At 45.2% G+C, this 13267-nt stretch overlaps 1 protein-coding gene across 1 annotated transcript in view; it reads left to right on the forward strand.

Annotated features, from left to right (window-relative positions):
• The window catches only part of LOC310785666 (sodium/hydrogen exchanger 3-like), a 30268-nt gene that overhangs the window by 8303 nt on the left and 8698 nt on the right, over positions 1–13267 (forward strand). Inside the window, exons 2-6 of the mRNA XM_083646810.1 lie at positions 8604–8906; positions 9541–9701; positions 10844–10922; positions 11141–11318; positions 12855–13075. Coding sequence (XP_083502936.1) covers positions 8684–8906; positions 9541–9701; positions 10844–10922; positions 11141–11318; positions 12855–13075 — 862 coding nt within the window. The 5' untranslated portion in view covers positions 8604–8683. The remainder of the gene's footprint in view (positions 1–8603; positions 8907–9540; positions 9702–10843; positions 10923–11140; positions 11319–12854; positions 13076–13267) is intronic.

Consider the following 13267-nt stretch of genomic DNA (forward strand, 5'->3'; position numbering starts at 1 on the left):
TCACACGTCTGGTCTGTTTCAGTTAGTACAGATCACACGTCTGGTCTGTTTCAGTTAGTGCAGATCACATGTCTGGTCTGTTTCAGTTATTGCAGATCACATGTCTGGTCTGTTTCAGTTAGTGTAGATCACATGTCTGGTCTGTTTGTTAGTACAGATCACACGTCTGGTCTGTTTCAGTTAGTGCAGATCACATGTCTGGTCTGTTTCAGTTAGTGCAGATCACATGTCTGGTCTGTTTCAGTTAGTGCAGATCACACATCTGGTCTGTTTCAGTTAGTGCAGATCACACATCTGGTCTGTTTCAGTTAGTACAGATCACACGTCTGGTCTGTTTCAGTTAGTGTAGATCACATGTCTGGTCTGTTTCAGTTAGTGCAGATCACATGTCTGGTCTGTTTCAGTTAGTGCAGATCACATGTCTGGTCTGTTTCAGTTAGTGCAGATCACACGTCTGGTCTGTTTCAGTTAGTGCAGATCACACGTCTGGTCTGTTTCAGTTAGTGTAGATCACATGTCTGGTCTGTTTCAGTTAGTGCAGATCACATGTCTGGTCTGTTTCAGTTAGTACAGATTACATGTCTGGTATGTTTCAGTTAGTACAGATTACATGTCTGGTCTGTTTCAGTTAGTGCAGATCACACGTCTGGTCTGTTTCAGTTAGTGCAGATCACACGTCTGGTCTGTTTCAGTTAGTGCAGATCACACGTCTGGTCTGTTTCAGTTAGTGTAGATCACATGTCTGGTCTGTTTCAGTTAGTGCAGATCACATGTCTGGTCTGTTTCAGTTAGTGCAGATCACATGTCTGGTCTGTTTCAGTTAGTGCAGATCACACGTCTGGTCTGTTTCAGTTAGTGCAGATCACACGTCTGGTCTGTTTCAGTTAGTGCAGATCACATGTCTGGTCTGTTTCAGTTAGTGCAGATCACATGTCTGGTCTGTTTCAGTTAGTGCAGATCACATGTCTGGTCTGTTTCAGTTAGTGCAGATCACATGTCTGGTCTGTTTCAGTTAGTACACATCACACGTCTGGACTGTTTCAGTTAGTGTAGATCACATGTCTGGTCTGTTTCAGTTAGTACAGATCACACGTCTGGACTGTTTCAGTTAGTGTAGATCACATGTCTGGTCTGTTTCAGTTAGTGCAGATCACATGTCTGGTCTGTTTCAGTTAGTGTGTAGATCACATGTCTGGTCTGTTTGTTAGTACAGATCACACGTCTGGTCTGTTTCAGTTAGTGCAGATCACATGTCTGGTCTGTTTCAGTTAGTGCAGATCACATGTCTGGTCTGTTTCAGTTAGTGCAGATCACACATCTGGTCTGTTTCAGTTAGTGCAGATCACACATCTGGTCTGTTTCAGTTAGTACAGATCACACGTCTGGTCTGTTTCAGTTAGTACAGATCACACGTCTGGTCTGTTTCAGTTAGTGCAGATCACATGTCTGGTCTGTTTCAGTTAGTGCAGATCACATGTCTGGTCTGTTTCAGTTAGTGTAGATCACATGTCTGGTCTGTTTGTTAGTACAGATCACACGTCTGGTCTGTTTCAGTTAGTGCAGATCACATGTCTGGTCTGTTTCAGTTAGTGCAGATCACATGTCTGGTCTGTTTCAGTTAGTGCAGATCACACATCTGGTCTGTTTCAGTTAGTGCAGATCACACATCTGGTCTGTTTCAGTTAGTACAGATCACACGTCTGGTCTGTTTCAGTTAGTGTAGATCACATGTCTGGTCTGTTTCAGTTAGTGCAGATCACATGTCTGGTCTGTTTCAGTTAGTGCAGATCACATGTCTGGTCTGTTTCAGTTAGTGCAGATCACACGTCTGGTCTGTTTCAGTTAGTGCAGATCACACGTCTGGTCTGTTTCAGTTAGTGCAGATCACACGTCTGGTCTGTTTCAGTTAGTGCAGATCACACGTCTGGTCTGTTTCAGTTAGTGCAGATCACATGTCTGGTCTGTTTCAGTTAGTGCAGATCACATGTCTGGTCTGTTTCAGTTAGTGCAGATCACATGTCTGGTCTGTTTCAGTTAGTGCAGATCACATGTCTGGTCTGTTTCAGTTAGTACAGATCACACGTCTGGACTGTTTCAGTTAGTGTAGATCACATGTCTGGTCTGTTTCAGTTAGTACAGATCACACGTCTGGTCTGTTTCAGTTAGTGCAGATCACATGTCTGGTCTGTTATAGTTAGTGCAGATCACATGTCTGGTCTGTTTCAGTTAGTGTGTAGATCACATGTCTGGTCTGTTTGTTAGTACAGATCACACGTCTGGTCTGTTTCAGTTAGTGCAGATCACATGTCTGGTCTGTTTCAGTTAGTGCAGATCACATGTCTGGTCTGTTTCAGTTAGTGCAGATCACACATCTGGTCTGTTTCAGTTAGTGCAGATCACACATCTGGTCTGTTTCAGTTAGTACAGATCACACGTCTGGTCTGTTTCAGTTAGTACAGATCACATGTCTGGTCTGTTTCAGTTAGTGCAGATCACACGTCTGGTCTGTTTCAGTTAATGCAGATCACATGTCTGGTCTGTTTCAGTTAGTGCAGATCACATGTCTGGTCTGTTTCAGTTAGTACAGATCACACGTCTGGTCTGTTTCAGTTAGTGCAGATCACATGTCTGGTCTGTTTCAGTTAGTGCAGATCACATGTCTGGTCTGTTTCAGTTAGTGTAGATCACATGTCTGCTCTGTTTGTTAGTACAGATCACACGTCTGGTCTGTTTCAGTTAGTGCAGATCACATGTCTGGTCTGTTTCAGTTAGTGCAGATCACATGTCTGGTCTGTTTCAGTTAGTGCAGATCACACATCTGGTCTGTTTCAGTTAGTGCAGATCACACATCTGGTCTGTTTCAGTTAGTACAGATCACACGTCTGGTCTGTTTCAGTTAGTACAGATCACATGTCTGGTCTGTTTCAGTTAGTGCAGATCACACGTCTGGTCTGTTTCAGTTAATGCAGATCACATGTCTGGTCTGTTTCAGTTAGTGCAGATCACATGTCTGGTCTGTTTCAGTTAGTACAGATCACACGTCTGGTCTGTTTTAGTTAGTGCAGATCACATGTCTGGTCTGTTTCAGTTAGTGCAGATCACATGTCTGGTCTGTTTCAGTTAGTGCAGATCACATGTCTGGTCTGTTTCAGTTAGTGCAGATCACATGTCTGGTCTGTTTCAGTTAGTGCAGATCACATGTCTGGTCTGTTTCAGTTAGTGCAGATCACATGTCTGGTCTGTTTCAGTTAGTGCAGATCACATGTCTGGTCTGTTTCAGTTAGTACAGATCACATGTCTGGTCTGTTTCAGTTAGTGCAGATCACATGTCTGGTCAAACTGCAAATCACCACAATTTATTTCATCATTTCATTCATTTATCCTGCTACATTCCTCAAGTTCAGTCTAGTAAAAAAAAAAGTATGCCTTTCCTCTTCATTTCTGATTTCTTTAGCATTTCTTTTAAAAATATCAAACAGGATCGATATGAATATTTGTCACATTCATTGTCAAGTCTCTGTGTCTCGGGGCGTCCAGGTAGTGTTGAATCTGTTTTCATTATTCTTACATTTTTCCTCTTTCTCTCAAGTAGTTGTGGTACCTCCACCATCACATAACCCTATGGGAACCACTGTTCTATGGCATCACTCTGGAGAACCATTTTAGGGTCCAACTCACACCTTTATTTTCCAGTGTGTATGAAATGACACATCTCAGCGAGTGGAAATGTCAACACATTCACATTTCAAACCATAACATACCATGCTGTAGTTTCTGTATAACTCCCAGTCTCAAAATAGCCTTTATCTGTCCCCTCCTTTTTACTGTGAAGTTGACCTTGAAGTTGACCTCTCAAGTGTTAAAAACACATCGAGAGCTGTGGTTATTTTAAAATAACTGAACGCCTAAGGGGCTAGCCACTGTTTAGAATGATATATTAGGTCATTAGTTAATAATATGGCTGAACAAGGGAATTCATGCGTGCCATTGGTTCTCGCTTCTGGGTCTGTGACGTTAAACACTCTCAAGGATAATGTTAATACTCTTACAGCATTAAGGCAAATTAGAAAACATATCATTTTCCACTTTCCATGCAGTTAATTTATTGATTCAGTAGACTATAAATTAATTAATGGTAAATGATAGTAATTGTTGCACAGAGAAAGACTAATCTTGTAGTAAACTATTGATTAGGACATGAGCAGCTTCACATGTGTTTTCTTATATCCTGGCTACTCTAAAGAAAAAAGGGGTCAGCGGTTCACACCTGTGTGAGAACAGCTTGGCTATCAAGTCATTGAACCAGGCCATCTTAGCGTTTGTGTTGCCTCTTAATAGGGCTATTGTGCCTTGTCTGCTCAAATGAGACTGGGCAATTAGGCCGACATGTCTTACTTTCAGTCCAAAACAGAGGAGAAAAATCATATTACATTATATCCCATAGCAGCTCACTCACACTGCAGCTCAGGGGGGGGGGGGCTGTTCTCTCTCACCTTAAGGAGGTTAAGGAGGTCTCACCTTAATGTGAGCGTCAATCATTACTGAAGCAAAGCTGTGAGACGCAGCTGAGGTGCAGTGGAATGGTTTCTCCAGCTCCAGACACACAGGTATTATATCAACACTGGCCTCCATCAACTGACCACCCCCACGCACGCACACACATGATATATACACACACACACACACACACACAAACACACACTCTCACTCACTCATTCCCAGACACGCCTCCCTTGTCCATCCTCATACATCCGTTACCACTACACCCCCCTCCCCTAACTCACACACGCACACACCCACGCACGCACGCACGCACGCACGCACGCACGCACGCACACACACACACACACACACACACACACACACACAATCTTGGTCTGAGAAGAGACATATAGATATAAAAGGCGGAGTCCGTGGTTCTTCACACCTCTGCATTCACCGCACCACTGACCTCAGCCAGTAGGAGGGGAGAGGATACAGAGTCACACAGAGAGAGAGATGGAGAGATAGACGGAAATAGAGACAGAGAGAGAGAGAGGAGATAGTGAGAGGAAACATCAAGAGAGAGTCCAGGCAGAAGTAGACGATTACAAACCCACACAAAGCGAGGGATCAGACGTGTAACAAACGGGTCTGTCAGTTCAGGTGCGACCTTGGCGCAGACAGATCGCCTCTATGATGCCAGAGCCAGAATCCAGCTAACCTCTGGGAGGGTTGTGAGGAGGACACCAGGAGAGGTGTCAACCACAGCACGTTCTCTCTCTTCAGCCTATCTCTTCTATTCCATCATCCAATGCGAGGCTGTAGATGCACACACGTCTCTCTGTTGGGGTCGTCGCTGTTGCTGGCTTGCCTGGTCTCGGGGGTCACAGGGGTGAAGCAGGGCGAGGAGGCGGTGCGTCAGAGTTCACACCCGGAGCCGGGCGCGTCGGGCTCCAACCACAGCGGACACGGCGATGGCGCCAGCATCACGGGGATAGCGATTGTGAGGTTTCAGTGGCACCATGTGGAGACGCCTTACCTCATTGTGTTATGGATGCTGGTGGCCGGTGTGGGTAAACTGGGTATGTAGCATTACGTTTTAAGGCCTTACAAAGTGTGTTTTGTTTTTGATGTAGACTGATGTAGACTTTGGATCAAAGACGGGTACTGAATTACATAAGATAGAGACAGAAGTGTACTGATATCACAAAGAGGAGACCCAAAATGGCAACGCAGGTGCTGCGATCTTGCAGGGTTAACATCTCAAAGTTGGGTTATAGTTTGACGAATGCTCAGTCTGTCAGAGAAGATGCTGCTATTTTTACTCCAGCCATAGTGTAACAAGACTTGCATCATTATGATGTGTATCTTAAACGACATTACAGTGTTATACTGCTGTCACACTTCAAAAATGACTATGTCTGATTTGACCAATGTCGTATTTACACATGGAAGATGGGATAGTGTCAAATAGTAAAAATTTTCCATGAAAAAAACATTTTTGTGAAAGGAATGCTAGATATGCTATTGTGTCACGCTATCAGCAGCACACACACTCGCCCATTAGGCTAAAAGTGTGAGAATGGAAAGTGATTTAATGTTACAATAATGTGCCATTAATAGCCTTACTGTTACAGTAGCCAACAGCCGTCTATTCTTGGAGGTTTATCTGGATTTCTTTATTTTATTTCCCTCCCAGTTGTTGCACCACCCTCCCTACCGATCTGAGAGAGTTGTAGACTTGCACATGCTTTCTCCGATACATGTGCAGTCGCCGGCCGCTTCTTTTCACCTGACAGCGAGGAAGTTTCACATGCAGGACGTAGTGCATGGGAGGATCACGCTATTCCTCCCAGTTCTCCTCCCCCCAAATAGGCGCCCCGAGCGACCAGGGGAGGCAGTAGTGGCAGCAACCAGGACGCGTACATACCCCGTTATCCCGCTGACTGCTTCCCAACCACAGACACGGCCAATTGTGCCTGTATGGATGCCAGAGGTACCATGGGGGCTTGAACCTGCGACCCTCGTGTCGGTAGGCAGGGAATCTACCGGCGCTGCACTACCCGGACGCCCGGTTTATGTTGACCAAAAGTCCAAATGTGATGTAACTCATCATGTGCTGCAATGTCACTGGTGAGCAAGAAGCGGAATATTCATCTGTCAACACCGATCATCTATTTGTTTTCGTAGCTTTTGAATAGCTGATCTCAGATCTGTCAACACTGATCATCTATTTGTTTTCGTAGCTTTTGAATAGCTGATCTCAGATCTGTCAACACTGATCATCTATTTGTTTTCGTAGATTTTGAATAGCTGATCTCAGATATGTCAACACTGATCATCTATTTGTTTTCGTAGCTTTTGAATAGCTGATCTCAGATTCGGGGACGGTCATGGATCTCTTGGGCTCATGAGTAACACATCAATCCAGTAGCAACTGTCCACACAGCTTTAGAAAGAAGCAGAATGTTTTCCTTCCTGACTTCTGCACGAATATAAACATGGTTATGGAAAATGTCAGGCCATCAATCCAAAGTGTCCTTAATCTCTTAACTCCGTTTACATGAAACTTCTTCCCGCGAAACAAAAGTCAAGCACTTACGGCATCGAATGATAAAAAGAAAATAGCTAGATTCAATTGAGGATAGGCTCAATTATTCAATGAGCTATAATGAGGCTGCATCATAAAGAAGCCATTAAGCCAAGTGACCGTAAACGGAAGGTGCCCTCTTCAGTTATGCATTGAGATACACGCGCGCACGCACGCACGCACACACACACACACACACACACACACACACACACACACACACACACACACACACACACACACACACACACACACATATACAGGTATACACACACATACATATACACACACACACACACTCACTCACACATGCACACACACACACACACACACACACACACACACACACACACACACACACACACACACACACACACACAACCATACTGAGATGTTTGTACCTTCTCACACACACACACACACACTCACACACACACACACACACACCCACACACACCCACACACACACACACACACGCACACACACCACCACCATACTGAGATGTTTGTACCTTCTCACACACACACACACACACACACACACACACACACACACACACACACACACACACACACACACACACACACACACACACACACACACACACACACACACACACAAAATACTGGTTAATCATATGCCCAGAACAAAAAGTGACTTTCTCAGTCCAATCAAACAGTTGATCATTTGCCAATTTTGCAACCTCAAGTTTGTTTTATGTTTAGTTGCGATGCTGAGCGCCTTCCTGGGAAAGCAGTAAGGAAGGAGCTTTCCGTCTCAGCCCAGGACCTGAAATAAAATGTTATGTTTAGTCTCATCCTGAACTGGGATTTATTAAAACATACTTTTCTTGTCTATCAAGAATCCCTTGGCTCTTATGTGGGAACGGAACAGGCCAGAAAAAGGCTCAATCCATGTTGGTTTATGAACCAAAGTAGTTTAAGAAATAACACCTTTCACTTCTAGACTGTTGTGACCTGCATTGTGTTGAAAGTCCGCACTGGGATTCGAACTCAGAACCTTCCGCATGGCAGGCGGACACTCTAGTGAGGAGGCTAAAGCCGCACCTCCTCTCTAGAGTACCCGCCTCGAGGGTGGCATCACTGGTCCACAACTTAACTCAAATCAACTTTTCAATTAGTGTCAAACTAAATGAATGCCTGCTAAACTGTTTACATTTTTCGGATATGTGTGATATCATGCAAAATAAATCAGCATAGTTTTTCAGTGAAGTTCTCCTTTTAAGAGACGCTTAAGCGACAGAGATCAGGGTCATATGGCTTTAGCCTCCTCGCTAGAACGTCCACCTCCCGTTCCGAGTTCCAGTGCGGACTGTCAACACAACGGAGGTTACATCAAGAAGGAGTGAATTTTACTGTGGCTGTTTTCTTTTCAAACAGCTTCTGACATGATGCTCTGTGTCTACTTTTTCACAAAGATCTAGATAGAACCTAGAATCTAGAACTGATCTTCCAAGTCACTGAGTTTTCCCTTGTTCTCAACCTCTCTTTTGGTTCCTCCTCACCTCAGTCATCGAGGCCAACCACCATGTGACCAGCGTGATCCCGGAGAGCGCCCTGCTCATCTGCTTCGGGTTCATCCTGGGCGCGATGATCTGGGGGGCGGACAAGGTGCAGACCTTCACGCTGACGCCGACCGTCTTCTTCTTCTACCTGCTGCCCCAAGTCATCCTGGACGCCGGCTACTTCATGCCAAACAAGCTCTTCTTCAGCAACATGGGCGCCATCCTGACCTACGCCGTCATCGGGACGTGCTGGAACGCCGCCACGGTGGGACTGTCGCTGTGGGGCTGTCACATGGGAGGAGCCATGGGTAAGCGAGGCCTTCACTGCACCGGGGCATAGTGGGAGTGTTGGGTTTATTCTGGCACAGAGCAGGTATCCATGTGACTGAACTTGAGCTTCTGAGACTTCTGTCATTTCTGCTTGGAAACAGGATGTTGGGGGGGTGGGGCATAATGTTGGGAGGGATGATGGTGTAAACTGATGGTGTAGCAGTATCCATTAGGGAGAGGAAGGCGGTTTTATCTGATGGTCAGTGAGGGGTATGTAGGGGTGTCTGGGGTGATTCAAAAATCGGTCACAGCATTATTGGTTGAATATTTTTTACTTATATCTACAGTACTGGTACGCTGGCACACCATGAAGTAGATACGCTGTTTTTAGGAAGGAAGTAACAAAGTTTTGCCATGCATTGTTAAATACGGGTATGACATGTAAGTCGACTAACAAGGTCAAAAGGTCATCTTCATGTCATTGTGACAAGTCTACACTTTAAAGACATACGCAAATCCACTATCTAATTGACCAAAGAACATTTGGTGGGCTATCTCGTCAAAAAGGCCTTTCTGTGTGGAGTTTGCATGCTGTCCCGTGCACTGCAGGCGAGCTGGACATCTAAATGTCTATACAATATGAATGTAAATCTCCTGTCCCGTGCACTGCAGGCGAGCTGGACATCGGCCTGCTGCAGTACCTGCTCTTCGGCAGTCTGATCGCTGCTGTGGATCCCGTGGCTGTGATCGCCGTGTTCGAGCAGGTCCACGTCAACGAGGTCCTCTTCATCATGGTGTTCGGAGAGTCGCTCCTCAACGACGGCGTGACAGTGGTTCGTATGCGTGCTGCAATGAGAAGGTGTCAGGTTTGAGGACATACGGCATTATGAACAGAACAGAACAGAACAGAACAGAGTGCTTACCATGTCCTTTCATCCTCATAACTTCTCACAACCAATGTCCTCAGCCTTCTCTTGATGTTACGTAAGAAGCAGAACAGTCTGTGAATTTGCGGAGACATCCATCCATCACATGGAAAACCCACTTGTAAGACATTAAGTGTAAAGCAAACATTCTGTATTTCAAAATAAACTGTAGGTCTCGTACCTCGTCTGAAGTCTTGCCGCGCTGAGTGAACTTTACCCCACGTCTGGTCGATCAAAGCGCTTGTTTACAACCTGCGGCGATATCACGTGTATTTGTGTTATGAATCACACCATTGAGTGTTGTTCGTTACCAAAAGGACGGGGAAAGTGACAGCAGGCCATGAACGTGTTTTGTTTTCACCTTCCCAGTGGTTATGAATGGGCTCTGACCTGTCTGAAGAAATCCATAAGAACAGGAGACTGTACAGAGGCCATTTACACCTGGCGATAACATGCGTTTTCTGTGATCAGATTGCAATCAGATTGTGTTTTATCACTTGAAATGCCAGGTGTAAACACCCCCAAAACGCATTGAAGAAGGATTGTAATCTGATCGGCCAAACCACCTCCGGAGGTTGTCAGGGATGCATTGTGTACACATTGAACACAAGTGTAAATGCAATGTGTCCTCTCAATCTGGATACACCAACTTTATGCGGATTGAGAGGACAACCATTTCTGCAATCTGATTGCAATCAGATTGCAGAAAAGGCATGTTAACGCCAGGTGGAAATGGAATCAGGCTGAAGTGATAAAATACAATCTGATTGCAATCTGATGGCAGAAACCACATGTTAACGCCAGGTGTAAATGGCCTCTGTGTGTCTATCAAAGGATGACTATTGATGTTGCAACTGAAGGTTTACATGCGCCTCTATGTGTTGAGAAAAATATACAAACCTTAGGCTTACGAAAACCTTTCAAAATCTCACAATTGCATGGTGGTCTCTCTAAGAACGAGGCAGTTACAGTTGAGATTTGGGAGCTTTTCACTGTATACGGGCGATATGAAGGAAGACAAATTGTTTTTTTCCCCCTTCTTATCTCAGGTACTCTTCAACGTGTTCGATGCATTTGTGTCCCTGGGAGGACCCCAAATCGATGCTGTGGAGGTCATCAAAGGAATAAGTATGAACGGAACCCATTCATTCACTCGCTTACAGTATGCTGAGAAGTGTTCCGTTTGGTACTGTGCAAATGCTGTGGAAATCATGTAGCCTAATATCTGACTCCATGAATAAACACGACCAGGTATTAGGGGCTCGATTCCTCAGTGAGGCAGATAGATAGATAACATGAGAAGACTAGCTTTCAATCCGCGTGTTCTCCTCTCCTTCTCTGTCCAGTTTCCTTCTTTGTGGTGGCGTTCGGCGGCTCTCTCATGGGCTTTGTGTTTGGCTTGCTGATCTCCCTGCTGACCAGATGCACTCACAACATCCAGATCATCGAGCCGGGCTTCATCTTTGTCCTGGGATACCTCTCCTACCTGACCGCCGAGATGCTCTCCCTGTCTGCCATCCTGTCGTGAGTGACTGGCTTCAACAAGCGCAAATACCTCGAGGCGCACGGCGCCGTGCTGTGGCCGTTCAGCCTTATGGCACTTTAGGCAATGTTTTTCGGTGTAACTCAACAACAAGGCCAATTGACTGCAACATGGAAAATGCTCCTACCCTAGCCTGGTGTCCAGCCCTTATAGAGACACTGCGTAACGCGTCATCATTCAGAAACCACGCCCAAGACGGGGGAAAACACAAACTCCTGTCCAATCCTGGCGTTCTCCTATGTCACGTGCATGGTTGCGTGTTGCACCAAAAGATCGTATATACGGAAGATGAACACTCCAACTTACTTCTTGACAGCTAGATCCACATTTTTCTTCTCGCCAATTCTCAATGACTTCCTTGTTTTGCTCAGGAGTACAAAAAAACTTTAACTGGCGATTTTTTACATTTGTTGTCTGCGCAGCCCACCACACAACAGCTTTTAGCTATGTTTAATTAAAGGAAAATGACGCTGGTGGGCGTGGCCTATTACATGCAGTGTCTCTATGGAATGATACTAGAATCGCTATGCAAATTCAATTCATAGAGGCTGGACGCCAGGCTAGTCCTTCCCCTTAACATAACCCTAAAGCCCACCTACATCCCCCCATCCACTCCCCTTACCCACCCCTAACGTAGAGAGTCGGGGGCCATAGGGATATAGAGTCTACGACCGTCCTATCCCTAGCTACGGCCCCTTTTCCCCGGCCCCACCCCCTTCCTTGACCACACCCCACCACCACCCACATCCCCCAAGCCACCCCTCAAACATCGACTCTCTACAGCAGGGATACTCAACTTGCTTTGCCTGGGGGCCACTTTCGTGAAATGATAGAACGCCAGGGGCCAGTTAATAAACAAACAATATACATTTTTCTGTAGCGGATTGTCAGCCGGAGTTTAGTCTGACAATGTTGTGCACACTGGATAGTTAGTTAGGTTAAGTTAGTTAGGTTAAGTACATACATAAGTGCCTGGGTAGCAAGCAGATGGCGGTATTTGACAATTTAGCAGCTAAATCATAGATTATTGAAATTCCATATTCCAGACTGAAATGCTATAACAGAAGTGGAGTATTGGCCAGAATGACATGAACATTTGGACACTTATTCAGCGGGTATCTTGCATGTTGCGTTCAGGTGCACTGTGAAGGAAAAAAACTTGCGTGGCCCGCGGGCCGCAAGCTGAGTATCACTGCTCTACAACCTTCCTATCCCTAGCTACAGCTCCTATTCCCTAGCCCCGCCCCCTTCACTAAACATCCACGAGTGAGTGAGTGAGTGTCCTGACTTTCCAATACATTCCCTGTGGAAAAGCTCTCAATTATACTTCTAGATTCAAGAGGTTTTTTTTTTACAGGGAATGAATTGGAAAATATGATAAAAGTGACTGTAAAGTCATAGGAATAACATGGTAGAGAACGATTCCCCTTTCAGTCAATTACAGTCTATTATGTCTTAGCCATCTGATCAACATTATAATCATCAATGTCCTTGTTTTTGTTTGTTTGTTTCTGTAGGATTGTCTTCTGTGGCATGTGCTGCCAAAAGTACATCAACGCAAACATGGACGAGAGGTCCGTCACCACGGTCAGATACGCCATGAAGGTCTTCGCTAACGGATCAGAAACCATCATCTTCGTCTTCCTCGGCATCTCGGCCATCGATAAGGGACTGTGGGTGTGGAACACGGGCTTCATCCTCCTCACACTCCTCTTCATCTTCGTGTATCGGTTCATCGGTGAGACTGAGTTTGTCTTCCACTGTTGGGTCGGAAATAATACTCAAGTGAAAAGTCACGAGACTGGTTGTGTTTGTGTGTTTATTTGTATTTCTGAAAAATGGGTTATATAGCCTACAGGTAATAAGGCGGGCATAACAGAACATATTAACTGAATAAGACGCACAAAAAAGTAACTAAATGATAACTAAA

The sequence above is a fragment of the Poromitra crassiceps genome (assembly GCF_964638095.1).
Source record: "Poromitra crassiceps genome assembly, chromosome: 11".
In the NCBI taxonomy this organism is placed as follows: domain Eukaryota; kingdom Metazoa; phylum Chordata; class Actinopteri; order Beryciformes; family Melamphaidae; genus Poromitra; species Poromitra crassiceps.